This window comes from Copadichromis virginalis, linkage group LG20 (genome assembly GCF_057382275.1).
Source record: "Copadichromis virginalis isolate Kocher_CV1m ecotype Utaka linkage group LG20, C_Virginalis_male_GT1.1, whole genome shotgun sequence".
NCBI classification, from domain to species: Eukaryota; Metazoa; Chordata; class Actinopteri; order Cichliformes; family Cichlidae; genus Copadichromis; species Copadichromis virginalis.
In genome coordinates, this window is record NC_140637.1 from 9,901,176 (window position 1) to 9,924,896 (window position 23,721).

Below are 23,721 nucleotides of genomic sequence, written 5' to 3' on the forward strand. Positions count from 1 at the left end.
TCACATCCATATTAGGTTAACATTAATGCTTTCTTTTATTTGAAGTCCTCTCTCTCCTTCTTCAGGCTCTCCAGGTCTGCAGCTGCAGTTCAGAGTAGATGATAGTTTCCTGAAGCCAGGGGAGAAGCGCTGGTTTCTTCGCTACCTGGCCCTCCATGCCATGCATATTGACATCTGGGACAGTGACTCCTTGCTCCTGATAGGTTCTACTGCAATCGAACTCAAGGTAAAAGCCTGTGAGGTCAAACCTGTGATCATAATGTGACTATTATGGTTTAGAACCACAACACTGGACTTCAGCTCACCTGATATTTTCCAAAAACTTCTGGAGTTAATGAGAAATACAAGAAAGACAGCAAGTTCAGACCACACTGTATGCCCCCCTGTCAACTGAGAACAGGAAACAAAGGCTTCTGCATTGGTATTGTCACTGATTATTCCCACAACAATTATGATAAATGAGTATCATAATTGTTATATGTACAAATAAGCCTCTAAAGTCTTTGTTAATACTTATGTTACACTTTCTAAAAGTCACCATGACTCATTAAGAGATCATAAATAATTGGTTTGCACTTAATGCAATACTTTATAAATAATGGATTCCCATTATTTATAAAGTTTGAAAATATTGTCATTAAACATGTTTTATCAATTTATTAATCCAGAAATAACCATTTAGAGCAGTTAGGAGTAATGTTTTCTAAATGATGAATGAGTACCTTACTAATATTTAATAGTGTAGTAATTGTAAGGTGTTACCAATGTTTCTCATGTTGAGTTTTTTTTTTTTTTTAAATCCCTAGTACATGTTGCGTCAGTGTAAATCGGCAGTACAGGCGCTTCACGAGGTGGAGGTACTGACCACTGACTACGTAGGAGAGGATACCTTACTGACAAACCCAGACCTGGGTCGACACTCTGCCTCCAGCCCCATGACGGTTCACACCATTGTCAGAGGCCGGCTCCACATACGCACAGGCAACATTGGCAAGTACAGAAAGACTCAGTTGCAACTCTATTGCTCAATTGTAACTTTCCTGCTTTGGCATAACAATACCAACGTCGTGAAAAAAGCAACAATTCTCTTGAGTATTTTAAATAAATTGTTGCTCAGCTGTAGCTGTGGCAACGTTTTTCAACTGTAACAAGGCCAACTGAGAGAGATGAACAAAATAATATCCTTAGGTGTGACAGCACGATCACTATTCAAGGTCTTCTTTCAGTGCCTTTAATTGAAGAACCATCTCATGACTCTGCAAAAACCTTAGGCTCTTGTGCATAATCACTGATCTGTATTCCATGGCTGCGATGACCATAATTCCCCGCTGTCATGACTTTTAATGGATATACTGTATGCAAGAGATTTTGGATACTGTCGTTTATCTTCATGTTCTACTGGGGACACACGGAAGAAGCTCTACGCTTAAAGCACTGGAAAGAATTCATTGGACCTGCCACTTAGTTGGTCGCAAGTTTTATTGCCGGTAGCAGACACTCTTCGGCTTCCACTGGGACACGGAGGAGTGAGTGTGTGTGATAAAGTGCAAATGGTTCGGCGGTTGCGCTCTGATAATGTGAACGTAAATGTAAGCAAAACCTGGAAAACACAGAGTTACACTTGTTTGAGCTTTTATGGGAAAATCCACTTTCGGTAATCCCTCTACATCTGAAATATTTATGAGTGTTTTATATTCAGGTCATATTCCATTGGAGCCTTATGAAGTAATGTTGTCTATTTACTCTTGCTGATGTGTAGAGTTGAGAAATGGCAGTGGATCACCAGGACTGCTGTTGCTGTTCAGAGTTCCCATTTCCAACACCGGCAAACAGAGGTGTGCAGGCTTGCAAAGCGAACGCTGTGCCAAAGCAAAAATATCTTGATGTGATAGTTCCGCTTCGTCTAGCAATTGAACACCTTGCTTCTTCCTTTGCGCTCATCCAATTTGGGCCCGGCGTGCCCCTGCGGCGCGATGGCAGCTGACGATAGCTTCCCTGCCATTAATCAACTGTTGAAACGATACTCCCTCTCATAAACAATGCATCCTTCTCCAGGCCTCCAAAACTCTTCGGTGTGCCATTGTTAGGGCTAAATATGCCAGCACTTTCTCATTGGGCTTATCACTCAAAGCAGGTTGAGAGCGCAGCGGGTTATTAGGTGTGCTGGGGATGCGAGGAGGAGGGTTGTGTCTGGCATGTAAATTCCAATCAAGGCTCAGATATCCATCAGGCGCCCTGGCCGACAGTCAGAATCAATTTGGGGAGGGAGTACTTGCAAGCACTTTTCTTTGTTTCAGCTTCCATCTGTCACTGCCTTTCTCACATTCTCCCTCCTCTCTTCACTCTTTATCACTGTCTTCCTGTTTTCTCTTATTCATCCATTTACCTCTTACCCTTCTATCACACGCTCGCTTCCACCTTCTATTTGGCTGTTTGTTTTACCGATCTCACCTCTCCAATATCCACCGCGTCTCTCTTTCCCTCTCAGCATCTGTCATCAAGCCATAATGAATCAGCACTCTTATTTGGTGGGTGGTGAAGGATGTGAAGCCAGCATTTGATGGAAAGGACACACACGCGCATGCATGCGCATGCACACACACACACAAGCACAGATGCATATCAAGCCATTCATACATGCCTGAAAGGTAGGCAGGTAGGTCTTGTACTCACAGACATATAGACAGACAGGTGTAACGGAGCGTGGGCAGGTTGTGTGATGAGCCAGGATGGCAAAAATGAGAGGAGGACAGGTAGAGTATATCACTGATATAATATGAGAACCCTGGAACCACAATTTCTCTGATTTTTAAGTTCAGTGGAAGGATTACAAGGCTCCTATATGGATTGAGCATTTTCCTTCTCCCCTGGCTTTAAATCCCCACTGCACAGGCTCAACAAAGGACCACCGGCCAAGCTGAGAGACAGGCTGTGTACTTGTGGTGATACTGTGCAGATACAGCGCCTGGATTTCAGCTTGAGAGGTGAAGGAAAGTTGCTTGAAAATGTCAATGATGGAGGCGTGCGTGGCAGCAGAAATTTTTCAGTGAAGCGTTATTATAGAATGATGTTCAGCAGCCTGAGGTAGTCTGATCTGGTAAATTCTTAAACGTTGGTCACTTTCTATGCCATATTTTGTAGCCTCTGTTTTATCATCTTTTATTTGGTCCTGATGAAAACTGCATTTATCAAAAACAATAAGAGGAAGTGTCTAGTTCACACCAATAGTCGTCTAATACTCTGCACTGTGACGCTTCTCTTGCAGAAATGCTCATTCAGTTGTGTTCATTCAATAATTCCAGTTGATTTACTTCATAGTGAAGTTTCCATTTATAAAATGGTACTGCTCTTAAGGTATAATCAGTGACACTCAGCATTTCCTTCACAAATGTTTCAAATTAAAAGCCAGACACCTATTGCTTGGCATAATGCGGCCCCTGTTGCTGCTTGGAATTTATTTTGATACATATACAGGAAGTGGTCGTCTTAATCCAACTAAATTTACAGAAAAGGACAGAAAAGGCCTTAACCTATCCAATACGGTCCGGGCTCTGGGGAGACCAATCCATGGCTGATAGCTTTCCAATGTGTGTTTTTCTATCCAGGTATGCTTTTACTGCACTAGGAATGTGTTTTGGGATTATTGGCATGCTAAAACATGAAGCTGTAGCCAATCAAATGCTTTCCACATGACCCTGTTTACGTGTTCATAATTTTGAAAACAAGACTCTCACTGTTGCACTTCTCTCATGACCACCTTTGTACATATTGCACAGAATATGAACCAGAATTTTCCAATTTAAATTCATCACTTCGTAAGATCTGTTACCACTGATTTGGAGTCCAGCTCTGGCATAATTTGGCATGCCTCAGCCTTTTCTGTCTTTTGCCCTTGCTTAAGAATGGCTTCTTGACAGCCACCCTTCCACTGTCACTGTTTCAAATGAGGTTTCAGCCAACAGTAAATGGATCAACTGAAAATGCTGAGACATACGCAACTTTCCAACTAATACCTCTTAAGGAATCACCTTGTTGGTGCAAAAATACTATTTTATGTCTGTCTTTCTCATATGTTGAACTAAAGTAATTGGAATAAAATGTATGTTTTTGCAGCAGGCTGCAAATTGTCTAAAGATAGACTTTAGACACTTTGTCAAATGAACACAAGGGTGGGAATCATACGACTCTGGTAATACTGATAAAATTAGTGTTGTGTTAAATTATTTCTGCATTCTCAGTGAACCCTGATGTCACTGTGGATTTATATTATAAATAATATATGATATACATGTGTCATTATATTATCATCCCCCAAGCCTTTTATAATTCACAAGCAACACAGACCTGACTACCTACTGCTCGGCCCCTTTTGTAATTTTATGTGTCTCAGTCATGCATGCTATTAATCATGTCTTTACTTCTCTCCTTTGGGAATTCATCAGAATTAGGCTTTATTGAAAAAAATGAGTGGCATACTGTCATTTCCAAATGAAAAAGAGTGAAACACCAAATGATATCCTTTTTTAATTATCACAAGGTGGGATTGACAAGTAATTAATTAAATGGTAATGATATATGCTGTCAGGCCTATTCAATCATTCTATAAAGTAGCTTTTATTAATAGCGTCGTAAAGGACAAAAGTATGTGGCTTAGTTGAATAATAGCGAGTTGTGAGATCAAGGGTTTGCTTTTTGCTGCAGTATATTAGGAAGAATGACAGTGCTCCCACATAGAGCACTATGGGAGCAGATGAGGAGTCTTTAAACCATGACGACCGCCTACACGTCCCATGAAATGGATTGACTGGTGTGTCAGGAGGAAAACTCTGATGCTTTATTGATTTTTTCTGGTAAACCCACAATAAACTCTGTGGGGTGGGGAGGGGAGGGGGGCTGAGATGGAAACAGAGGGAAAGATGCATTAAAGGGAGGTGCTAATCAAAGCATTACGATCAGTGACCAACTTCAACCCAAAGACAGAGAAGAGACAAAAATTGAATAAGCTTTCTAGTCCATTGTGTCATTATGATGTAAAGCATAGAGCAGCATGTAAAGCAGCTTTTCCATAGATGGATACTGTGCACTGACTGATGGCTTTGTAATGTATTTATTGTCTCTCTAAAACAAGAAGGGAAGGAAAAGCGAATAGATTGAAGTCAGATGGGTACAGATAAAATCTGAATGAAGTAATAAATAAACAATGTAAGAAGTGAACAAGACATTGTTTTTCATAGATTTTAAGCTTTAAAGCCTGAGGACGCCTTAAGAAACCACAACAGGGGTGTATACTGAACTCAAACAGTGGCTCCTTCTGTGGGACTGTGAACATTCACGGCTGCCCCGAAAATCCTTTCCTTACATGCGCTGCAGATTTCCCCAGATGATTTTGTCACTGCAGTAGGACCTAAGGATAACAATATTATCTCTGCAATTTTAGTAAACCCTGGTGCTATTGAAACAATATGATATATATAAAAATAACACATGATATTCATATGCATGTGTCATTGTATGTGTATCATATATATCGTGTACATTGTTTTTTACAGTTGTTTTATTCATAGTAAGTGCCAGGATGCTGCATTTACTGTTCAAGTAAATGCAAGATTTGATGATAGGACAGTATTATTATTATTATTATTATTTTTAACTGATTTTAGTTAAACGCATTAGAGGTTTACTTAGTGCCAGCACAGGGTTACATCAGGTTAGATTATCTCTTTCACCGTCAAAATAAGACGATTACCATGAAATTAATAGTTTAACTATTTATTCTCGACAGTTTTATTCAGACAAACAGAGTATCTGACCCCCTGATTGTCTCTCCTTTAATCTCTCCCTACATTAGTGTTGGTCTTCACCAAATTCTGTTGCAGGGGCTCTTCCTATGCTCAGACTCCAGTTGGTGTTTTCGATGTTGTTTGGTATTAGGCAAGCAGCCTGCAAAGGGCCTGTGAGACCTCAATACCTGGAAACTGTTGCCTGCACTGCTGGAACCAGGGTTAATGAGAGTACAGAGTGAGAGTCAAACAACCAGCACCAGCTTCATCACCCGGTGACCCCTTTCACTTAAAAGGTGATTTAGAGGTTTTTACTTAAAGCTGATCTGTTGTTTTGCTATTTAAAAGTTGTCATTAGTTCAGATTTCACACAGATTTGTTTCGGTGCCCGATCCCAAATGTGTGTGTTTATTTAACAGCTTCTCCAATTCTACCTTATTTGACTCATAAAAAGGTAAAACTGCTTACATTGCCAAAGAAAAAGTCGAAATAGGAGGTGCTTTTTTAATCCACTCTGAAATGACAGTAATATTTGCCAACACTAAAACAGCCCATATGTGACAGAAAGGAAAGCCTTTTGATGAAAACTAGTTTTGCTGACTGTGTCGTGGCTAGATCCTTTCTCTCCAACTCGTACGTTCTGTTGTGTGTATATGAGTAGTCCTCATATACACACATCTCTCCCAACACATCATACACAAACCGACAGCATGTATCTGCTTCAGCACAGTAGAGAAGACAGATTAGAACCTTCTCCAGACCACAGTGCTCCTCATCTGCACCCGCCTGATAAGCCCTGGAGAGACCGTTTGCTACAGCAGGAACAAGTCGATAGATTTCTGCCCGAAGCTGGCACAAGTGAAACAAAATATCCGGGAAATTTACCTAACAATTAGTTTAGCTATAGGTGACTTCCCTCGGGGGCGCACAAACAGTATATCTGCTCATTAAAGGCTCTTGTAGTCGGCTGACTTCATATGCCTTGCTTTTAGCCTTGAGGTTAGAGAATATCTGCTTATTCTGAAAGGTCAGTGGCCTGGAACGGGGAGGCAGAAGAAATCGAATATTGCAGGCTACTTTGAAGCCCCCTTGGTGCTTGCTCCCATTTGTTCTGGGGCCCAGTAAATCAGTGGTTTGTTGTGGCCTTAACCTCTAGAACTGCCAGCAGAGCAATGAGGGCGGGCAGGTGGGTTACTCCAGAGAAGGGTTATTGTCATGCAACAGCGAGAGGCAGTCAATAAATTTGATAGAGTTCAGCCCCCTGGCACTTTGTTCACAATTACTCTCCTCCATACAGACAACGTGAAGCAGCAGACGCTGTGCTGACTTTCTGTCTGCAGCACAAACCTGGAGTATCACGTTGTAATTAAGTACTGAGGACCGCGAGCTCTGTCTTAACAATCTGCCACTGTGATTCAGCAGGTAGGAAAAAAAGATAATACGACACCCACGTCAACCAGAAGACGCACTTAAGTAGGTATTATCTGTTGGGCTTAATGATGGTTGTAGCGATAGCCAATTAATTAAAATAACTGAATGATTAAATCAGAGGATCATAATTGGGTTCATCATCAGTCCATTTGTTTTATTATAGACATGTAGCACTCGGTGTTCATCTTATCACTTTCTTGATGGTTTATTGTGTAATTCTGTCGATCAGCAAAGCCATTCTTGACATAAACAAAGGGTCCATAATGAAGGTTTTGGGAAGGAGCTCTACACAGCTGCGTAACTGATCGTAGATGATGATGTGATGGTGATGATGATGACGTCTTTACTGTAATATTTGGGAAACACTGCTGAAAACAAATACATTTGGCTAAGTCGTGTGGCCAGGGAAAGGTGATGGATGATGAGAAGAACGCATTGGGACGGCAGACACCTCACCCATTAATCTGCAGAGCTACGCTGTCTGTGTCTGTTTGCATGGCAATACCAGCTCCCCATTACTCATTTAGCTGCCGCCTATTATCAGATTGCTGATGAAGAAGTTGGCCTCTAAAAGAGTTGGAGGGTACTTCTGGCACACCCTTGTAAAACTCTTATAAGCTAACAGAGGTGTCAGTTCTGGGCAGTAAAGCCACTTAATTGCTGCACTCACCATATTTCATATGAAAGCATCCTGGATTATGTATCCCGCAGCCTCTCAGAAAATACTACACTATACTTCTTATGATACAATTAAGCAGCTCAAAGCCTGGAAACTGAGGGGAGTGATGGGAGCGCACGTGTCAAAGTGCACTGTAATTTAAGCAGTTGCAAACTTTTAATTTGACTTGCTTCTTCAGTCAAGTGTTGTAAATTGTAGCTAACTGTTTCCAAGTGGAGGCCTGTACCTGTAAAAGACTATTTGACCTGTGGTATTTAAAAATGCTCTTAGGAAGGTGGGTCGTAGGTTTTGGTTGGGACTCTGTGCAATTACCCGTCACTTCCCTTAGCGGGCATTTTGTATGTGAAGCACCATTCAAAGGTGTAAACAAGCCTTTCCCGTGGCTGCTATACTGCAGGGGCTCTGCACTAGATGAATTAATGTTTGGAGAAACTGTAATATTGACCATCATTCAGTGTCCTGCTACAAGTGCACCATGAAGCACTTATTTATCCACTTGCCTGTTAAAAAGAGGGAAAAGTTATGTTTTTGCCATCCTGGAAACAAAAAGAGGACACAATTACAGCAGGTTGAATACTCCCGGGACTGTTTTTTCCAAACTGTCAACTGAGCTATTCAAACTATCCTGAACATAGAGCGGATGTGATGACAAGACTAATACAGTGAGAGATCTTTTTTTTCTTTATCTAAGAATTCTTTAGAATAAGGTTGTGTAAATCTGTGGCCAGTCCCCATTCCAGAAATACTGGCAGATAGTTCCAGGTGATATTTAACTGCTCTGTGTTCACGTGTCTTACTTCATCACTGACACCCAGCACTCAGCCAAACCAGACAGAGGCCAACAAACCCATCCATCAGCATCGTGTTGCCAGCTTTTTGTGTCCAGACCTTTCTGGCAATTTCAGGCCACTAATTACCACTGTAGGCTTGTCTGCATGTATTGATCTTCCCTCAACTGTCACTGGAATGTTTTCACTTTGGCAGCACCAACAGTGAAAAATGCGTTGTTTTGCACGTGACTTTAAAGAGAACTTAAATCTGTTTGTCGTTGTTTTATCGTAAACATAGAGGATATGTCCTCAGACCTTTCTTTTTAGCCTCCAGAGAAACAATAAGAGATGACTGTGCTTGCATGCCTTTGTTGTGCTCCTGATACAGTTCTAAGCACATAACATGTGATTAACTGAAAACAAAGAAAAAAAAATCTCCAAAATTGTTATTGTAGCATTAAAAAAAACTTGACTGATAAAATATTGACTTCATAAATAAAGTGTGCAGTACATCTTAAATGTTGGAGAAAAATTGCAGTAGCCTTATCTGCAAGTCACTGCTATTGTAGGTTTTGTAGTATTGTGAGATATCTCGAGTAAGTTTCTTTATTGGCACAGTTTTTTGTGCCATGAACGAAGGTTATTCACAAGGAGGACCGTTATTTTATTTACTATATCCCAGCTCTTGGCGATATGGGACAAACACAACAACTTTTAAAGAGTGGAGATGCATTTTACGTTGAATTTGTTGCGCAAAGGAGAAGAATGTGAGTGTAAACACAATGCTAATCTCTTCTATACACAGCCTGTTGTATGCATACCCCAACCAGCCAAAGCTTGCTTTTCAGCAGGACAGAGATGAACTATGCTTGCTTGCAGCAATAAACATAATGGTGGAAACGTTTCCTACTGCTGCTGTGACATTTTATGTAATACTAAAAAATTAAGCACAATATAGAAATAATGATGCAATTATTAAAAAAAAAAAGAATGCCACAACTAGCTCAAATAAATGCTAAATGAAAAGTGACAGACATGAAATGTAACACGCTGTCTGACAAAATACTTCATAGAGGGAGTTAATGAGTATACCCTGATGCTGCAGCAGCACTAATGACATTTCGTTTTATACACAGTAGTAAATCACCAGGTTGAATCATAGAGAGTTTGTAAAAGATGGACAGTATGGGTGTGTTGCACAGACACAGATACCTGCTGATTAGTGCTAAGTAACACCACATATGTTATCAGGGGGTTCAGTTCAATGTGTCAAATTAGTGGAGGTGACAGCTAGCAGGCAGCTAATGGCCTGTGTCAGCATCCACCTGTCATTCAAACAGACCATACCACCAATAAGGCACAACTTTAGCTTTAATACCTTAATTAAACACCACCCTTACAGTAGTTTTGAAGAGGTAATTAAGAGTTAACACAAACAAAATTAACACAAACAGTTTTTTCTTTATAAACTTGGGCATTTTAACATCATTGTCTGTGACTGGGATCTGGGATCGACTCGGCCACTCCAAAAACATCTACATCATTTGACTGGACAGAGTAGCGTATCTCAAAATATTCAGAGCTCCATCTCTTGGAAAGTATCATGCAATCTTTCTGTATTTCAGAGCCAGATGACTTTTGAGCAAAAATCTCCCTTTATGAGCTTTGGCTAAGGATGACATAACTGCAGCTTTCTGCACAGCTGCCAGACTGTGGAGGATCCTGCCTTGAGAGGTTCTCAGCAATCCAGAGACACTACAGCAGTCTCATACAACCGTTTGCTGCTAAATAGTGACTTGTTCTGTACTGCTTTAATTCCTATAATTCTGATTTATTTGAGCTTTATTCAATAAGCCTTAATCTCACCAGTGTTGCCAAATTCATCTGGAGATTTTTAAAGGTTGATAATTTCTTGTCAGCTTTTGCAAAATATTGATGTTATACTTTCATGCCTCTTGCAAGACATTGCACTATATACTCTATGTTTCAGGTGTTCAAAAAGGTATTTCTGGGTTCCTATGTTACATAAGAACTGAGATATCAGTTGAAATATGTTTTTTTTAAACGTAAAACTTTCATTGAAACAGTTGTTACGTATAGTTGTTTCACTGTTGCATAATAAATTGAAAAACAGTGTATGTACACAATGCCATTTGAATGCCATGACAGTAGATAAAGCAAGTGTTAAAAATGTAAGAGATAATAGTGAAGGTGAAGGTCAGCACAGATGGAGCTGGTCTCACAATGACTGTACAGCCCTCCTTTTTTAGTTAATAACTGGGTTGCTAGTTAGAGTTACTGAATCAAAGTTCTTTCAAAGGTGTTTCGTATGTCAGTATATAGAACTAAAAGCTGCTGTTTGTCCTAAAGGGTGCCCTGCAGACTCTGGCAGAAAGAGGCCAGCAGACGTGATGCAGTCTCTCTTGCATATCATCACGCCTTGTGAAGTCACCAGCGGTTTCAGTGGAGGAAGTCTGTCCAGCAGGAACATCCTCCAGCTCAATGGCAAGCATTTTATTCCACAACACACCGCATTTTGCTTTTGTTTGTTTTTTTCTTCCTGTTTTTCTCTGTTTAGAGTTCTGTGCATGTCTAAGCACATGTAGGTTACTGAGTATTTTATGCCACAGAGTAATTAGTGTCTTTTATTTTGGCAGTGACCATGTTTGTGCCTTGATCAGCTCAACCAGATCTATTTCACATTCTCTCTTGGCTGCACCACAGAACCACTCAATTTTCAAACTAATTGAGCTTACAGAAGCGTCTCTGGTGGCCAGCCACAGTCCTGTTTGTGTTTTATGTGTGTGTGTGTGTGTGTGTGTGTGTGTGTGTGTGTGTGTGTGTGTGTGTGTGTGTGTGTGTATGCACACTCCAAGTAAAGGCAGAAACACACTGGGGAAACCAATTTTTTCCTCAATTACAGAAACCATCACGAGTCAACTGGTATGTGATTCCTAAATTTGTCCTCAAATGTGAATGACTGGCACACACACACGCGCGCACACACACACGGATAAAAAACAGATTAAAAGCAAGCTGCAAATCAGCCAGTTGCTTAGAATAGTATAAAGAATTTCATCACACTTCTTAAAAAATTTGCTTCGTGCACACCACATACTGATACACAAAGACACTCTAATGCGTTTGGAGGTAGCAGCAAACATTTTGTGTATATAAAATATGTTTCATAATTAATTCATGAACAGGTTCGCCTGTATTCCACAAACTGTTGCAATCATGTATTCACAGCTCTTGTTACTGTGCAAACACAGTCTGTTCACTGCTTGCTCACAGTCTTACCTTTATCGCACCTCTCTAACTACCGCAACCTCTCCGACTCCTCTTGTCTCTCCTAAATTGAACTCTTTCCTCTTCTCCACCTTCTTGTGCCATTTAAACACTTTCAGCGCAATAATTGCTTTCACTGGAGTCCAGTCAGCCAGTTAACAGTAAGCACCTGTGAACAGAGCAGCTGCACTGTGCTGTGTGTGTGTGTGTGTGTGTGTGTGTGTGTGTGTGTGTGTGTGTGTGTGTGTGTGTATCTCACCATCCCTGTCCCACTTCTGCCTGCCCGTGGCTGTGAAGGAACCAGTATAGCTGGACACTATCAGGTTAGGTGACTGTCAGGCCAGTGCCTCTTTGATAACGACACTGGTTCAGAGAAGAACAGTGATAGTGGGAGTAGAAAACAGAAAGGGTGTCAGATATCCCATCAGGCTGTTATTTATCAAAGTGACACAGCAAATACAAGTAATTTCAGAGGCACTATGACCAGTGAGGTGATGTATATCTAACAACAAATGCAATGCAAAACCCGAAGCATTACAAGGAGTACAAAATAAAGCAGAAGAATAGTTTTCAGAGGATCCTGAAAACCATCTGATGAATGCTTAAGGAATTAATCCAAGTCTAATGTCTGATGCATTCCAATTACCATAGGTAATATTCTTGAAGAGCTTAAATAAACTACTTTACATAAACCTCATGTCTTCTTTCTGTCATTCTCTCTTTTTCCCCCCTCGGTCTCCCCATTTCTCACCCTCACTTCCTGATGTACTACTTGCTTTTTTTCTCCGCACTGAAAACAGCCCATTTCTGTTTAAGATTTGTGGCCAATTTCAGTCAGTCTGGGTTTATCTTCCCATTGCTGCGATGCGAGCTCCATCACTTGGCTCCAAACAGAATGTTGGAAGAGTAAAGCTGTTCTAGATAACAAAAATATGGTTTAAGCAGCTCTCACTTAAAGTTTGTTAATGTCTGAGTGTTATTCAAAGTGCAGGATTAGGCAAATTCTCGTGTAAACAGTCGGGTAATTTGCATGATCCAGTCCAAATGAGGATGGATTATTTGGTGACTGGTAGATGAATTTGATATTTTAATTAGGTGTTTTAGTCCTTGAAGAGTACACATGACCGTGGAGGTGAAAGATAATTTAGGAGGAGAGAGTGAGTTTGTTTTCCCAGCAGCAGGGCTTTGGCCCAGTTGTAGCGGTGCCAGTTGTTTGACTGGACTGTTTTCTGTAAACAAGCTGTTCTTTCTTGTGTTCCAACAATACTTTAATTTGTCAGCGCTTCTCTCTTGTGGACATTTGGAGGGGTTTTAGAACATATGGTCAAAATGGCTAAGAGATTAGACTCCACTCTGTTCAGTAAATATATTCATGATTGCAGCTTGTTTCTACTTCACAGCGAGGAACACTGCACAAGCAGACAGACTGCCGATAAATGAGGATCGGGTGCCATTGTTCCGACGCGGGATCAGAGCTGACGGTGTCGTGCCCAAGGAGAACAGCCTAAACAAACCTGATGACAGTGACCGAAAGCTGAAGTGCATGGCTGCAGTGCGCGAGCGGGAGACCAGCGAAGATGCTAAAACGGCAAAGGTTGCGGTGAGGTCAAACATTGCACTTTAAGTCCACAGTGAGCCAAAAATAGCTCCTATCTAAAGCTGAGCTGCAATAATCTGTCCCTCTGAGTCTTCTTCACTGATATCTGAGAAAGACAACAGAGGCACAACAACAGCCTGCTTTCTTGCTCCGAAACATGTCTCAGAGTTCTCCTCACAGTCACAAAAGCACAGGAGGTTAAAGGGCACGCTGTCAGGATAGGTTGTAACACATACATAAGACTGATATGACACTTGTCATGAGCATAGTCTTAAGGGATGGTTGGAACTGTTAAGTCATCTTTAATGCAGCTTTAACATCCTAGGTCCATAATGAAGACATTTAACATCATGATGTCTTTGTTAGAAGAACTTGACTTTAACTAACTGTTTGTGACAACTTGCATTTTTTTCACCCATGGGTGCAGGCTTTTTCTTCTTGTGGTAAGACCTTGTGATCTGCTTGTTTCACAGCTTTGTAACAGCTATTACAATTTGGAATATAACTCAATCTTGTTCGCGTCACTGGAACCATATTTTTTGAGTTCTTTCTTCAAATTCAATTTGGATTTAACTTTCTTTCTGGGCTCAACCGTCATTTGACCAGGTTGATGCTGGGGATCATTTTAGAGGACTAAACCCGTGGAAAATTTCAATATTGTGTTTTGGCAAGCTGAAGTTCAGGTCTTTAATTTATTTTTTTGGACCAATTTACTAACGGGCATTATGAGCTTTATAAAAGTTTTTACATTAAATTTATAATGGCATATTTGTCAGGGATGAAAAAAACATCTTTTCCATCAGCTTTGGAATTTTTTATTTTTTTTTACCAGTTTAATGTTTGAGAATAAACATCAATTACAATGATCAGTTCTCAGTGTTATAGCACTGATAAAAGTCTGGATCTATCTCATTTCGCTTAAGAAAATATAAACTGATTTTGAAAAGGTCATTGGCTCCAAAGGAATGTTTGCCTGCTCTGAAAGCATTCTTTAAAGCTTGTACACATCTATGACATGTAATCATAGGCTATTCAGTCGAGCGTTCTTTTCTTTCTTATCAGAAATGTCATGTTTAAAAACTCTGTTTTACTGCAACCTTGGGATCATTTTTTAAATGTCATCAGTTATGGTAACATTGGACTCAAAATGACTGCTGTGATCTGGGAAAATGCAAAAGTCAGTGTAAAGAGTTGGGAGACTTTAAACTGTGCAAAAGTTTAGGTAAAGTGAGTGAGTACACCTTATGTTGGTTAGGATATTTCTTTTTAACAAAAATGATGTGTATGCAAACTTCAGCACGCAAGGTAGATCAAAAATGAAGTCCCTCTCTGTCAACTGCGTTGGTAATAATTATGGTAGTTTGCAGCCGAGTGCTGAATTGTTTTTTAGCCTTTTGCTATTTTTCTTTGGTAACAGGCTCAGTCTAAAAAAGCCCAGCTGGCCAATCCCAGTGAAGCCAAGAGCAAAGCAGAGAGCATCGCCAACATGCTGAGCCAGGCCATCACCACCCAGCACCTGCTTTATGCTAGCCTGGGCTCTGCAGAGTACATGGAGTTTGTCCTTAAGAATCCATTTAATGTGCCACAGACGGTCACCATTCACAGCGATGACCCTGAGCTAAGGTGAGATCCTATAAACTGTGAGCTGTCTGTGAGGTGGTGTCAGACTAATGTCCTATTTTTAACCCTTTATGTGCTGCCATAATTATATTTCCCACTCTCATAGACCAAAAAGCTCGTGTTTCAATCTTTAAAATTAAATGGATTTTACAAGTTTATAGGTTTGCCCCTGTTCTAGCACACCAACTGTGAACATGTGTTTTCTATACTGTATGTGTTTTCGATTATCAAACTATAACTAGCCTTGCTCCACCGTGAAACTGTGTTCACACTTTCTGAATGTGTTTCCGTAGGTGACAGTAAAGCTCTGGAGATGATGTTTTTGGAACCTATTTTCATGCTGCTTTAGGAAATGATGCTTTGTGTTCACACTTGACACTCCTCACTGTGAAACACATCCCATCCAAAAGGGTATACACATTTAGGCTATCCACCTATCCCTTAAACATTTACGTCATCAGCATTAGTATCAGATACTGCCGTTATTACCATGTGGTGAGGGCAGAAAAATTTGAGATATGAGCCATCATTAACAAAGAGGAAGAAAGAAGATGGCCTTCTACACCCTTTTTAAAAATCTTAATTGATGGCTTCAAGTCTGTTGTGTATAAAAGGTAACAAGTGGTGTGCTGAATCCTTATTCCTTCATATTATCATCATTAGGGCGTAATTAATTGCAAATGCCATCCCTACACTCTTTTCATAGACTTGTGATTGTCTTTGTCTTGGTAATATTTTTCAACTATCAGTGTGGTTCAAATTATTATTTTTAATGTCTTTTTTTCAGCACACATTTTTACTTGCCATGGTATGAAAATTACAGCTGACACTCATGGCATTAATGATGACTTGAGTTATTTAAGTGTTGCAGTAAAACCATGCATAATGCACCATGAACAAGCATGCACAAAACCGGGACAGTTTGATAAAAAATATGCTTTTTGCTTTTTTTGAATTGAAACTTTTTTTCCTCAAACACAGGCTGTGTCTACAAATGATACCTATCCGGCATAAAATTATGACCACCTGCTCAATATTGCATTGGTCCTTCTACTGTGCCAAAACAGCCTTCATCTGTCGATGCATCTCCACTGGCACCTGAAGGTGTCCTGTGGTATCTGGCACCAAGATGTTAGCAATAGATCCTTTTAGTTGAGAGGTGGGAACTCCATGGATCAGACTTGTTTTATCCAGCACGTCCCACAGATACTCGACTGGATTGAGATCCTGTGAATTTGGAGACTAAGTCAACACCTCAATCTCATTTTGCTTCTCAAACCATTCTTTTACTTTGTGGCAGGGAACATTATCCTGCTGAAAGATGCCACGGACATAAGAGAATACTGTTTCCATGAAAGGGTGTCCATGCTCTCTGGTAATGCTTAGGTAGGTGGTGTGTGTCAAAGTAACATCCACATGGACGGCAAGACCCAAGGTTTGCCAGCAGAACACTGCCCAAAGTATCACACTGCGTCCGATGGCTTGCCTTATTCCCATACTGCACAAACTTGGCCATCCACATGATGCAAAAGAAAACATGATTCGTCAGACCAGACCACCTTCTTTCATTGCTCTGTGGTCCAGTTTTGATGGTCATGTGCCCATTGTTGGTGCTTGTGCTGTTGGACTGGCATCAGCATGGGCACCCGGACTGGTCTGCAGCTATGCAACCCAATACGCAACATAGAATAGAATGGAACAGACCTTTATTGTCGTGTACTTCAACAACGAAATAGGTGCCCCATGCTCCGTGCAAAAGTAAAATATAAATAGTAAGACAGCAGGAATAAGTAGCAAACAAAAGAAATATGTACAGCTAAGAAGAATATATACAAAACAAGAGAAAGGCACACATTGGAGAACAAAGTGCTTGGAAGCAATGCAACAGGACATGTCTGAGTGTAGAGTCTCTGTGTTAGTGGCCTGAGTGATTAGGGTTATTTAGAACACAGTTTAGAGTGGTGAGGTGGGTGGGAATAAACCGTGATTCACTGTAAATTCTGGCATCTTTCTGACAGCCAACATTAACTTTTTTGGCAATTTGAGCATATAGCTCGTCTGCTGGATCGGACCACACAGGCCAGCCTTTGCTCTTCAAACTCAAATTCTTATGCTCGTCCATTTTTCTTGCTTCTAACACATCAGACAAAATGAGGACTTTAGATTTTGCAAACATTAATCAAATCTTGCATGGTTTCGGATACCTTACAGTGCTTGTAATGTGCCAAAATACCACTTGATCATTTTGAGGTGAGAGCAAATTTCATAAGTGTTATGATTTTTTTGCAGTAGATACTGCCAAAGATAGTTTAGTTACAATGAAACCAGAGCAGGATGTAAAAGTGGGGGGAAAAAGCAAGCTTTACTTCAAAAATAACAAGGTCCTAAAAGCAGGTAAGGCATGAGGTGCAAAAAAGTTTTCTGGAAAGCAACGGCAAAGAGCACAGAAGCAATCTGGCAGAGTAGCAGTTGCGAGCTTAGGGTATATATCCTGCAGGGTTGATTAGTGAAGTGGCTCCTGGTGATCAGAGGCCAGGGAAGATCAGGTGATGCAGGCAGGAAAGCAGGGCAGGTGAGAGTGGCGAGTCTGAAGAGGGAGAAGATGGTTTTGTAAGCAGATGAAAACCAGACTGAATGAATGACTACATGAAAGAAATAAAGGCAGAAAAGAAAAACTATGACAGCTGCTGGCTGCCATGTTTCTGATTTGACTATCTTTATCAAGATCATCTGTTAATGTACGGAACAAAACATGATTGCATGCTTACCCTCTTTATATGTTTCATAAAAGCTCGTGTTGCTTATGAAGCATTTTAAGACATTTATTTCTTATGTAGTTGGGGGAGAAAAACCTCCTAAACAATACGTGAACCTAAATCTGAAAATTGTTTCCTGTGAAGAAATTTAAAGCAACCAAATTGTGATGCAACTCGAAATGTTTTAAGAATAATTAAGAATCTCATCATCCAAAAGCTGTTGTTAATTAGGTATATACACAGTTATATGTGTAAATATGCTTCTAAAAGGGTGATACGTCAACAATGGGAAGATTATGTGATAAATTCATGAAGAGGTTTGATTGTGTGACTGTGTATTTTTTGCAGGTCTGAGTCACATATTGCTCACTGATTTGAAATGATGCATGTACGTGTAGGTGTGTGCTGGTGTGCGGGTTTTCATCTATTACATTTTTAGGACTTGAAATTGGGTTTTTTACATCAGTGGGCATTCTCTGTACATGCATTATCATGTTAGCCTGATCCAGTTGCTTCCGGTTTGGGGTGAAGTTTGGAGCAGTTGCTGCATTGTTGGCCACAGTAATATATCAGTAAGGTTAGCTGGATTATTCATTATAAGCAAGATTAAATAATGGGCAGTCTTTTGCACAAGACATGGGATGTGATTATTGCAATGATAATAAGATGAGCATTGCATGATTATAAAGACTTTTTGGCTTGACTCTTTACTTTCAGAGGTACTGCAGGCACTTTAGTCTGAGGAAGTTATTATAATTATATTAACAGTGTTTGCTGCACTGTCCTAAAATGTATTAAAGATAATTAATTTCATTATTGAGATGCTTATGTGTTTAATTTGCTGGGCACTTGTTGCCACCCCTCCTTTCTGCTTTTTGCAATTTCAACCCTATTGTGTGAATCTCACGCAGGTGCTCTGTTTTACATAACTTAACATCGACCAGGTCTCCACATTACTACATTTGCTAATTATACATAATGATGATCTCTGCCAGTGTCTGTGTTCTGCCGGAGAAAAAAGAACCCATTTTTCTGACCACATTTCAGTTGTTTTATCAAAAAAGTTAAAAATCTAAAGTTTTCAGTGTAGTGCATTACATTATGTTTTAACATTTCACAGTTTTTCATGTACGTAAGCACCTTTCAACCTCTCCTTTCCAAAACTCTGACAGTATTTGAATGTGTTGACTTCATGTCTAATTACACACCCTAATCACCCAAATCTCAACAGGTTCTCCTGAGTTACATTCAGCACAGCACAAGTCTGACCTACAGTACGTGCAGTCACTTCAACAGATCTACAGTATTATGATGCACTGACATAGTTATATATACTGCAGTGGATAACCTGTAACTTGTAATTCTTGGAGGATGGGGGATGAGAGAATCATGACGATCATCTGCTTTGTTACAGTAAGATAACAGTGACATCATTCACACCACTGGTTTCTATGGTAAATGTTTGGTAGATGTTGAGATCATTTCTAAATATAGCTGTGAAATCATTAACATAAGATAAGATCTTAACAACAATCAGCACTTTACTATTACAGGAGTCCTGTTTTTAGTCTCGAATGCTTCCACTTTGCCCTGCAGTTATGGTTACAGCTGACTGAGGAATATCAAGAAAGTTTAAAGTTAAAAGGACAGGAATTTTACTACTAATTGTTGCATCAGTGGCATTTTTACATTGCCATGATGCTGTTTAGAATGACACCTTCATTTGGTCTTAAAAATCCTATCTCAGTCAATCTCTAATTAAGGGGACTGGCTTTGACTTTAGTGTATGTCTAGACCACAGAACACCACCATATTTCTGGGTGTAACAAACAATGTTGCATAATTTCATGTCTGGCCATGAAAAAAGAATATTTTTATTCCTTCCACAGCACAATCACTTGACACAGAGGCACACATTATGTTCGAGAGATGCTAAATACCCTCTTTAATCTGCCCATAGCAGCCATTATGGCTGATGTTTCCTGAATCACCCATTCTGGTGTTTGTTTCCTTCAGTTAGCATCATAGTTAATCCCCTCTCTTTGAGTCTTTTGTTAGTGATTCTGCTCATGCCTGAGCTTGGATTAGGATATATCACATTGATCAACAAATGCTGCAGTGCGCTCTGGATGACTCATTATGGCATTAGCCCGGCCACCGGGCCTAGCAGGTCTAATTGAGAGTCATCAATCCTTGCATCTGTCCTCTTGCTGGCTTAGCACTCTGTTAGTTTTTTCATTTCTTGATGAGACGGTGTGACACTTTACACCAAACCGTCTGTCACCTCTACCAAGAGCCCTGAAATGTGTAAATTAACGAGCAAGCGCCAGCATTGGATGTGCTTTTCCTGCAGCCCCTTTTTATGAAACAAATGCATAGTGCACTATGCAAGGCACTGCTAATGACACATTTTCATTTTATAAAACTGGTATTTAATCATAGATAAGCAGCGCTGTGATATGGATTATTGTAATGTACATGTGAATGCTGTTTCCACAGACACAAGAGGGAAATTTATATAAAATCAATATTAACTGGGTTCATTTCAGTCTTTTGTGTTCTTTAACATGTTGCAGGAAATACTGGACTGTCACATAGTTTTGTTGCAAGTTCTGTCCTTAATGTTATTTGGAAACGGAAATCTGATTGATAAATTTGTTTTCTTTGACAGATCTTAAACTCTTTGTTCACACACAAAAAAAAACACCTTTCCCACAAGCTGCTCTTTTAGGATGACGGTTCTTAGAAAGTAATCTATATAGTTAGTATTGCTGCATTCATTGTGTTAGTATGATTTGTCTTCAGTACAAATAACAGCCTGTCATAGGCTAACACAAATGTATACACTGTATACACTTTCTATACACAGGAATTAGGACATAAAAAACAAGACACATTAATATAAGGTGAACCAGATGCTGGAAGTAATCACAAACTTTAAATGCTACAGGAAAGCTTCATGGATGAAATATAGTTTGATGACAAATTACAAAGAATTGGTGCCCTCATCTTTTACCCATATACTGTTTAATGTATATAACAGCCAATACAGTTTTCCTTAACTGTGAGGTTAAGTATTACTCACAGTAGTCCTCTTTAGTGTCTTTAAAGGGACGGAAGGTGTACAAAAACAACAACACTGGCCTGAATGACCGTGTTTTCCCGCACTCTATGAATTGCAGTTTGGCCATTGCACTGGAGTTACTCTGCACCTACTTCCTTGTTTATATTGTGGCCAAATAATTGACAAGGAGCTTTCTTGAAAATGTAAACCGGTCCCCGGGTCAGCTCTTTGTTCTGCAGGAGCAAACAAGAAAAAAACAAGTTTAACCTTTCACTGAAATTTGAGCGTCAGACTTTGAAAGGAGAGTACTTAGTGGCAGGCTAGGCTAGCTGTGGCTTTGATGTTTGCAGTGGTTTCAAGCCCAGAGGCTCCTCTTGACATGGAGGAAAGGTTTGCTACCTGTTGCCATCCATTTTCATGGCTACTTTTCACACTTGGCCTCACAGAGCCCAGCGTGAGCCAAGACTGGTGGCTAACAGAGACAGAAAGAATTCTGCTTCATCCAACTGCTTTCTATCTCATTACTTTTCACGCTGTCATTATCCATGTTCCTCTCTGCTTTCTCGACCCTTCTCTCCTGCTGTCCTTTTAATTATCGTCTTCGTTTTATTCCTTCTCCCTTTTTACTCTCAACCTGTTTTTCCTCATTACCTCATTCCATTTTTCTATTTTTTTTAAAGGCGTTATCAGCCTGTGGTCTTTGTTTGAGGCTCAGGTGGACAAACACTGCTGGGATGAGCCGGAGGCAAAATCCTTTATTTCAAGTGCACAGGTGGGAATAGCCAAATAATTTTCATAGAATAGCCTGTTGCATCTCTCCTTAATGTTAGCGAGGTGGGGCCCTGAAAAATTCATAAACTCACTCTCCTATTGAGAGACATTTCCCTCTCCATGCCTGTGGCTTGAAACCTTTGAAGTTTAAACCAGCACTCCTTTTTATGCATTTGTGTGTGAAATTTTTGCATTCAAGGGAAGAGGAAAGCGTAGAGGCAGACCTCCCTTGGTTGGAATGTGTTATCTGCGCCTGACTTTTCTCCCTGGAAATCCATTTGTTGAGGAGTAGAAGGGAGACTTTCACTGACCCCTGTACACCTTTCCCCCTGTCTACTGTTGATAATTAAAAGCAACGAATTGTGTGCAAGCGGTGTAACTCTTGGCCGTGAAATTTTGGTCACTTGCACTGCAGTGAAATTTACATTGCGAGATTCAGGTTGTAAGTGTGAGAGGTCAGTATTATTTTTTCTGTTTAGCTCAGAAAGTGAAGGGGGGTGAACGTTTAGTGCTCTGTGGGATTTATATGCAAATAGGTGTCTTAACGGTGCGGTCAGTATGTAAAGGATCTTTGGTTCTTCTCTCTCTTTTTTACTTTTGCCTTGAAACGAGTCTCAGATCATTATGCTAGCATATATGCATGCACGCTCTGTTCCCCAAAGTTTTCGTACTTATCTAAGCACTCTGTTTAAGGAATTTTTTTTTTATTATTATTTCTATCTCTGTAATACGTCACTGAGAGCAGATATGCCTAATATGGTCATCTCAGGCACACAGCTCTTGAACCAACCGCGTGCTGTTTGGACCTTCTGTTTGCAAGGGGCAGCCAATCAGAACAAATCTGGCTTAAAGGGAGTGTGATCTTAATGGTAAAGCTAAATTGTCGTTAAAATGAAGGACTGCCCCAGGGCCTGGTTTTAGATAAATTTAGCTTTTCTGGGGGAAACTATGAATCATGCAAAGCTATTCTTGTTCAATCCAAGACTAAAATTATGGCGCTGGAAATGAGCACATTAGTTCCACTATAAATATATTTCCCCTGTCACCTAGAATAATCTACAGAAGGACATAAAATTGTCAGAGTGGAGTATTATTGGGGGCTTGAAGTCAGTTTTTTTAAGGATTGAAATATTTGTATTCTTGGTCTGTCACTGTTGTGACCTCGATCTTCCTATCTCTATGAACTGGATATTGCTTCACTTGTGTGCTGTGGGATTTGTGGGTGGTTGTTACAATGCTCTCCAATCGCTTGGTCTGGCCACTCTTGAAAAAGACGGCTTTATCTAGATGAGACATTTACTTCAATAATTAAAAAATACAATAATTACAATAGTTTAAAAAGTGATGGCGGTTGACTCTAAATATACAATCAAATGACAACTTAATGCTTCTTCTTCTCTACATTAATTTTTTGCACCTGATTTTAGTTGAATCTTCAGCATAGGGTTTATTCTTCTATATTCCTCTCGGCACAATCTCGTCATAGCTTGTAATAAACGCTGTAGTATTCTGCAATGAGGGATCTTGTCCACGTAACAAGTCCAGCTTTGATCCCCTGATGGATCTCTTTAAAAATATGTAAGAGCCTCCTTTCATTTCAATTGTGGCCTTTAATCTTTTCATCCAGTGTCATCACAAACACTGAGGAGTGGCGTTACTTCAAAGCGCTAACCAGAACTCCTACCCCGCTGGAGGAAAACATGTTCCACTCGGAGCAGGGTGCTCCAGGTCCTAGGGTTTACCTCCGGCCCAAAGAGAGCCTCCACGTGCCCCTGAAATACCAAAGCTTCCTCTGCGACCACACCATGGCCCTTCAGGTATGGTGCAGAATAAAGGTGCACTCTCACAGCATGTTTTATAAAGTGTGAACTTGCTCTGTAAGGAAAAACCACATTCTTGGATTGGTAACTATTTCTGGCTGCAGGATGTTAGACAAAATTAGATATATTTTTTTTAATCAGTTGT

The 23,721-nt window shown here is 40.2% G+C and overlaps 1 protein-coding gene across 5 annotated transcripts in view; it reads left to right on the forward strand.

The window, feature by feature from the left end:
* Nucleotides 1-23,721, forward strand: part of nphp4 (nephronophthisis 4) — a 181,523-nt gene that overhangs the window by 137,379 nt on the left and 20,423 nt on the right. For all 5 annotated transcript variants that reach the window (XM_085444897.1, XM_085444895.1, XM_085444896.1 and 2 more), the window contains 6 exons: nt 66-226; nt 807-990; nt 11,031-11,165; nt 13,349-13,548; nt 14,963-15,168; nt 23,384-23,573. In XM_085444897.1, coding sequence (XP_085301023.1) covers nt 66-226; nt 807-990; nt 11,031-11,165; nt 13,349-13,548; nt 14,963-15,168; nt 23,384-23,573 — 1,076 coding nt within the window. The remainder of the gene's footprint in view (nt 1-65; nt 227-806; nt 991-11,030; nt 11,166-13,348; nt 13,549-14,962; nt 15,169-23,383; nt 23,574-23,721) is intronic.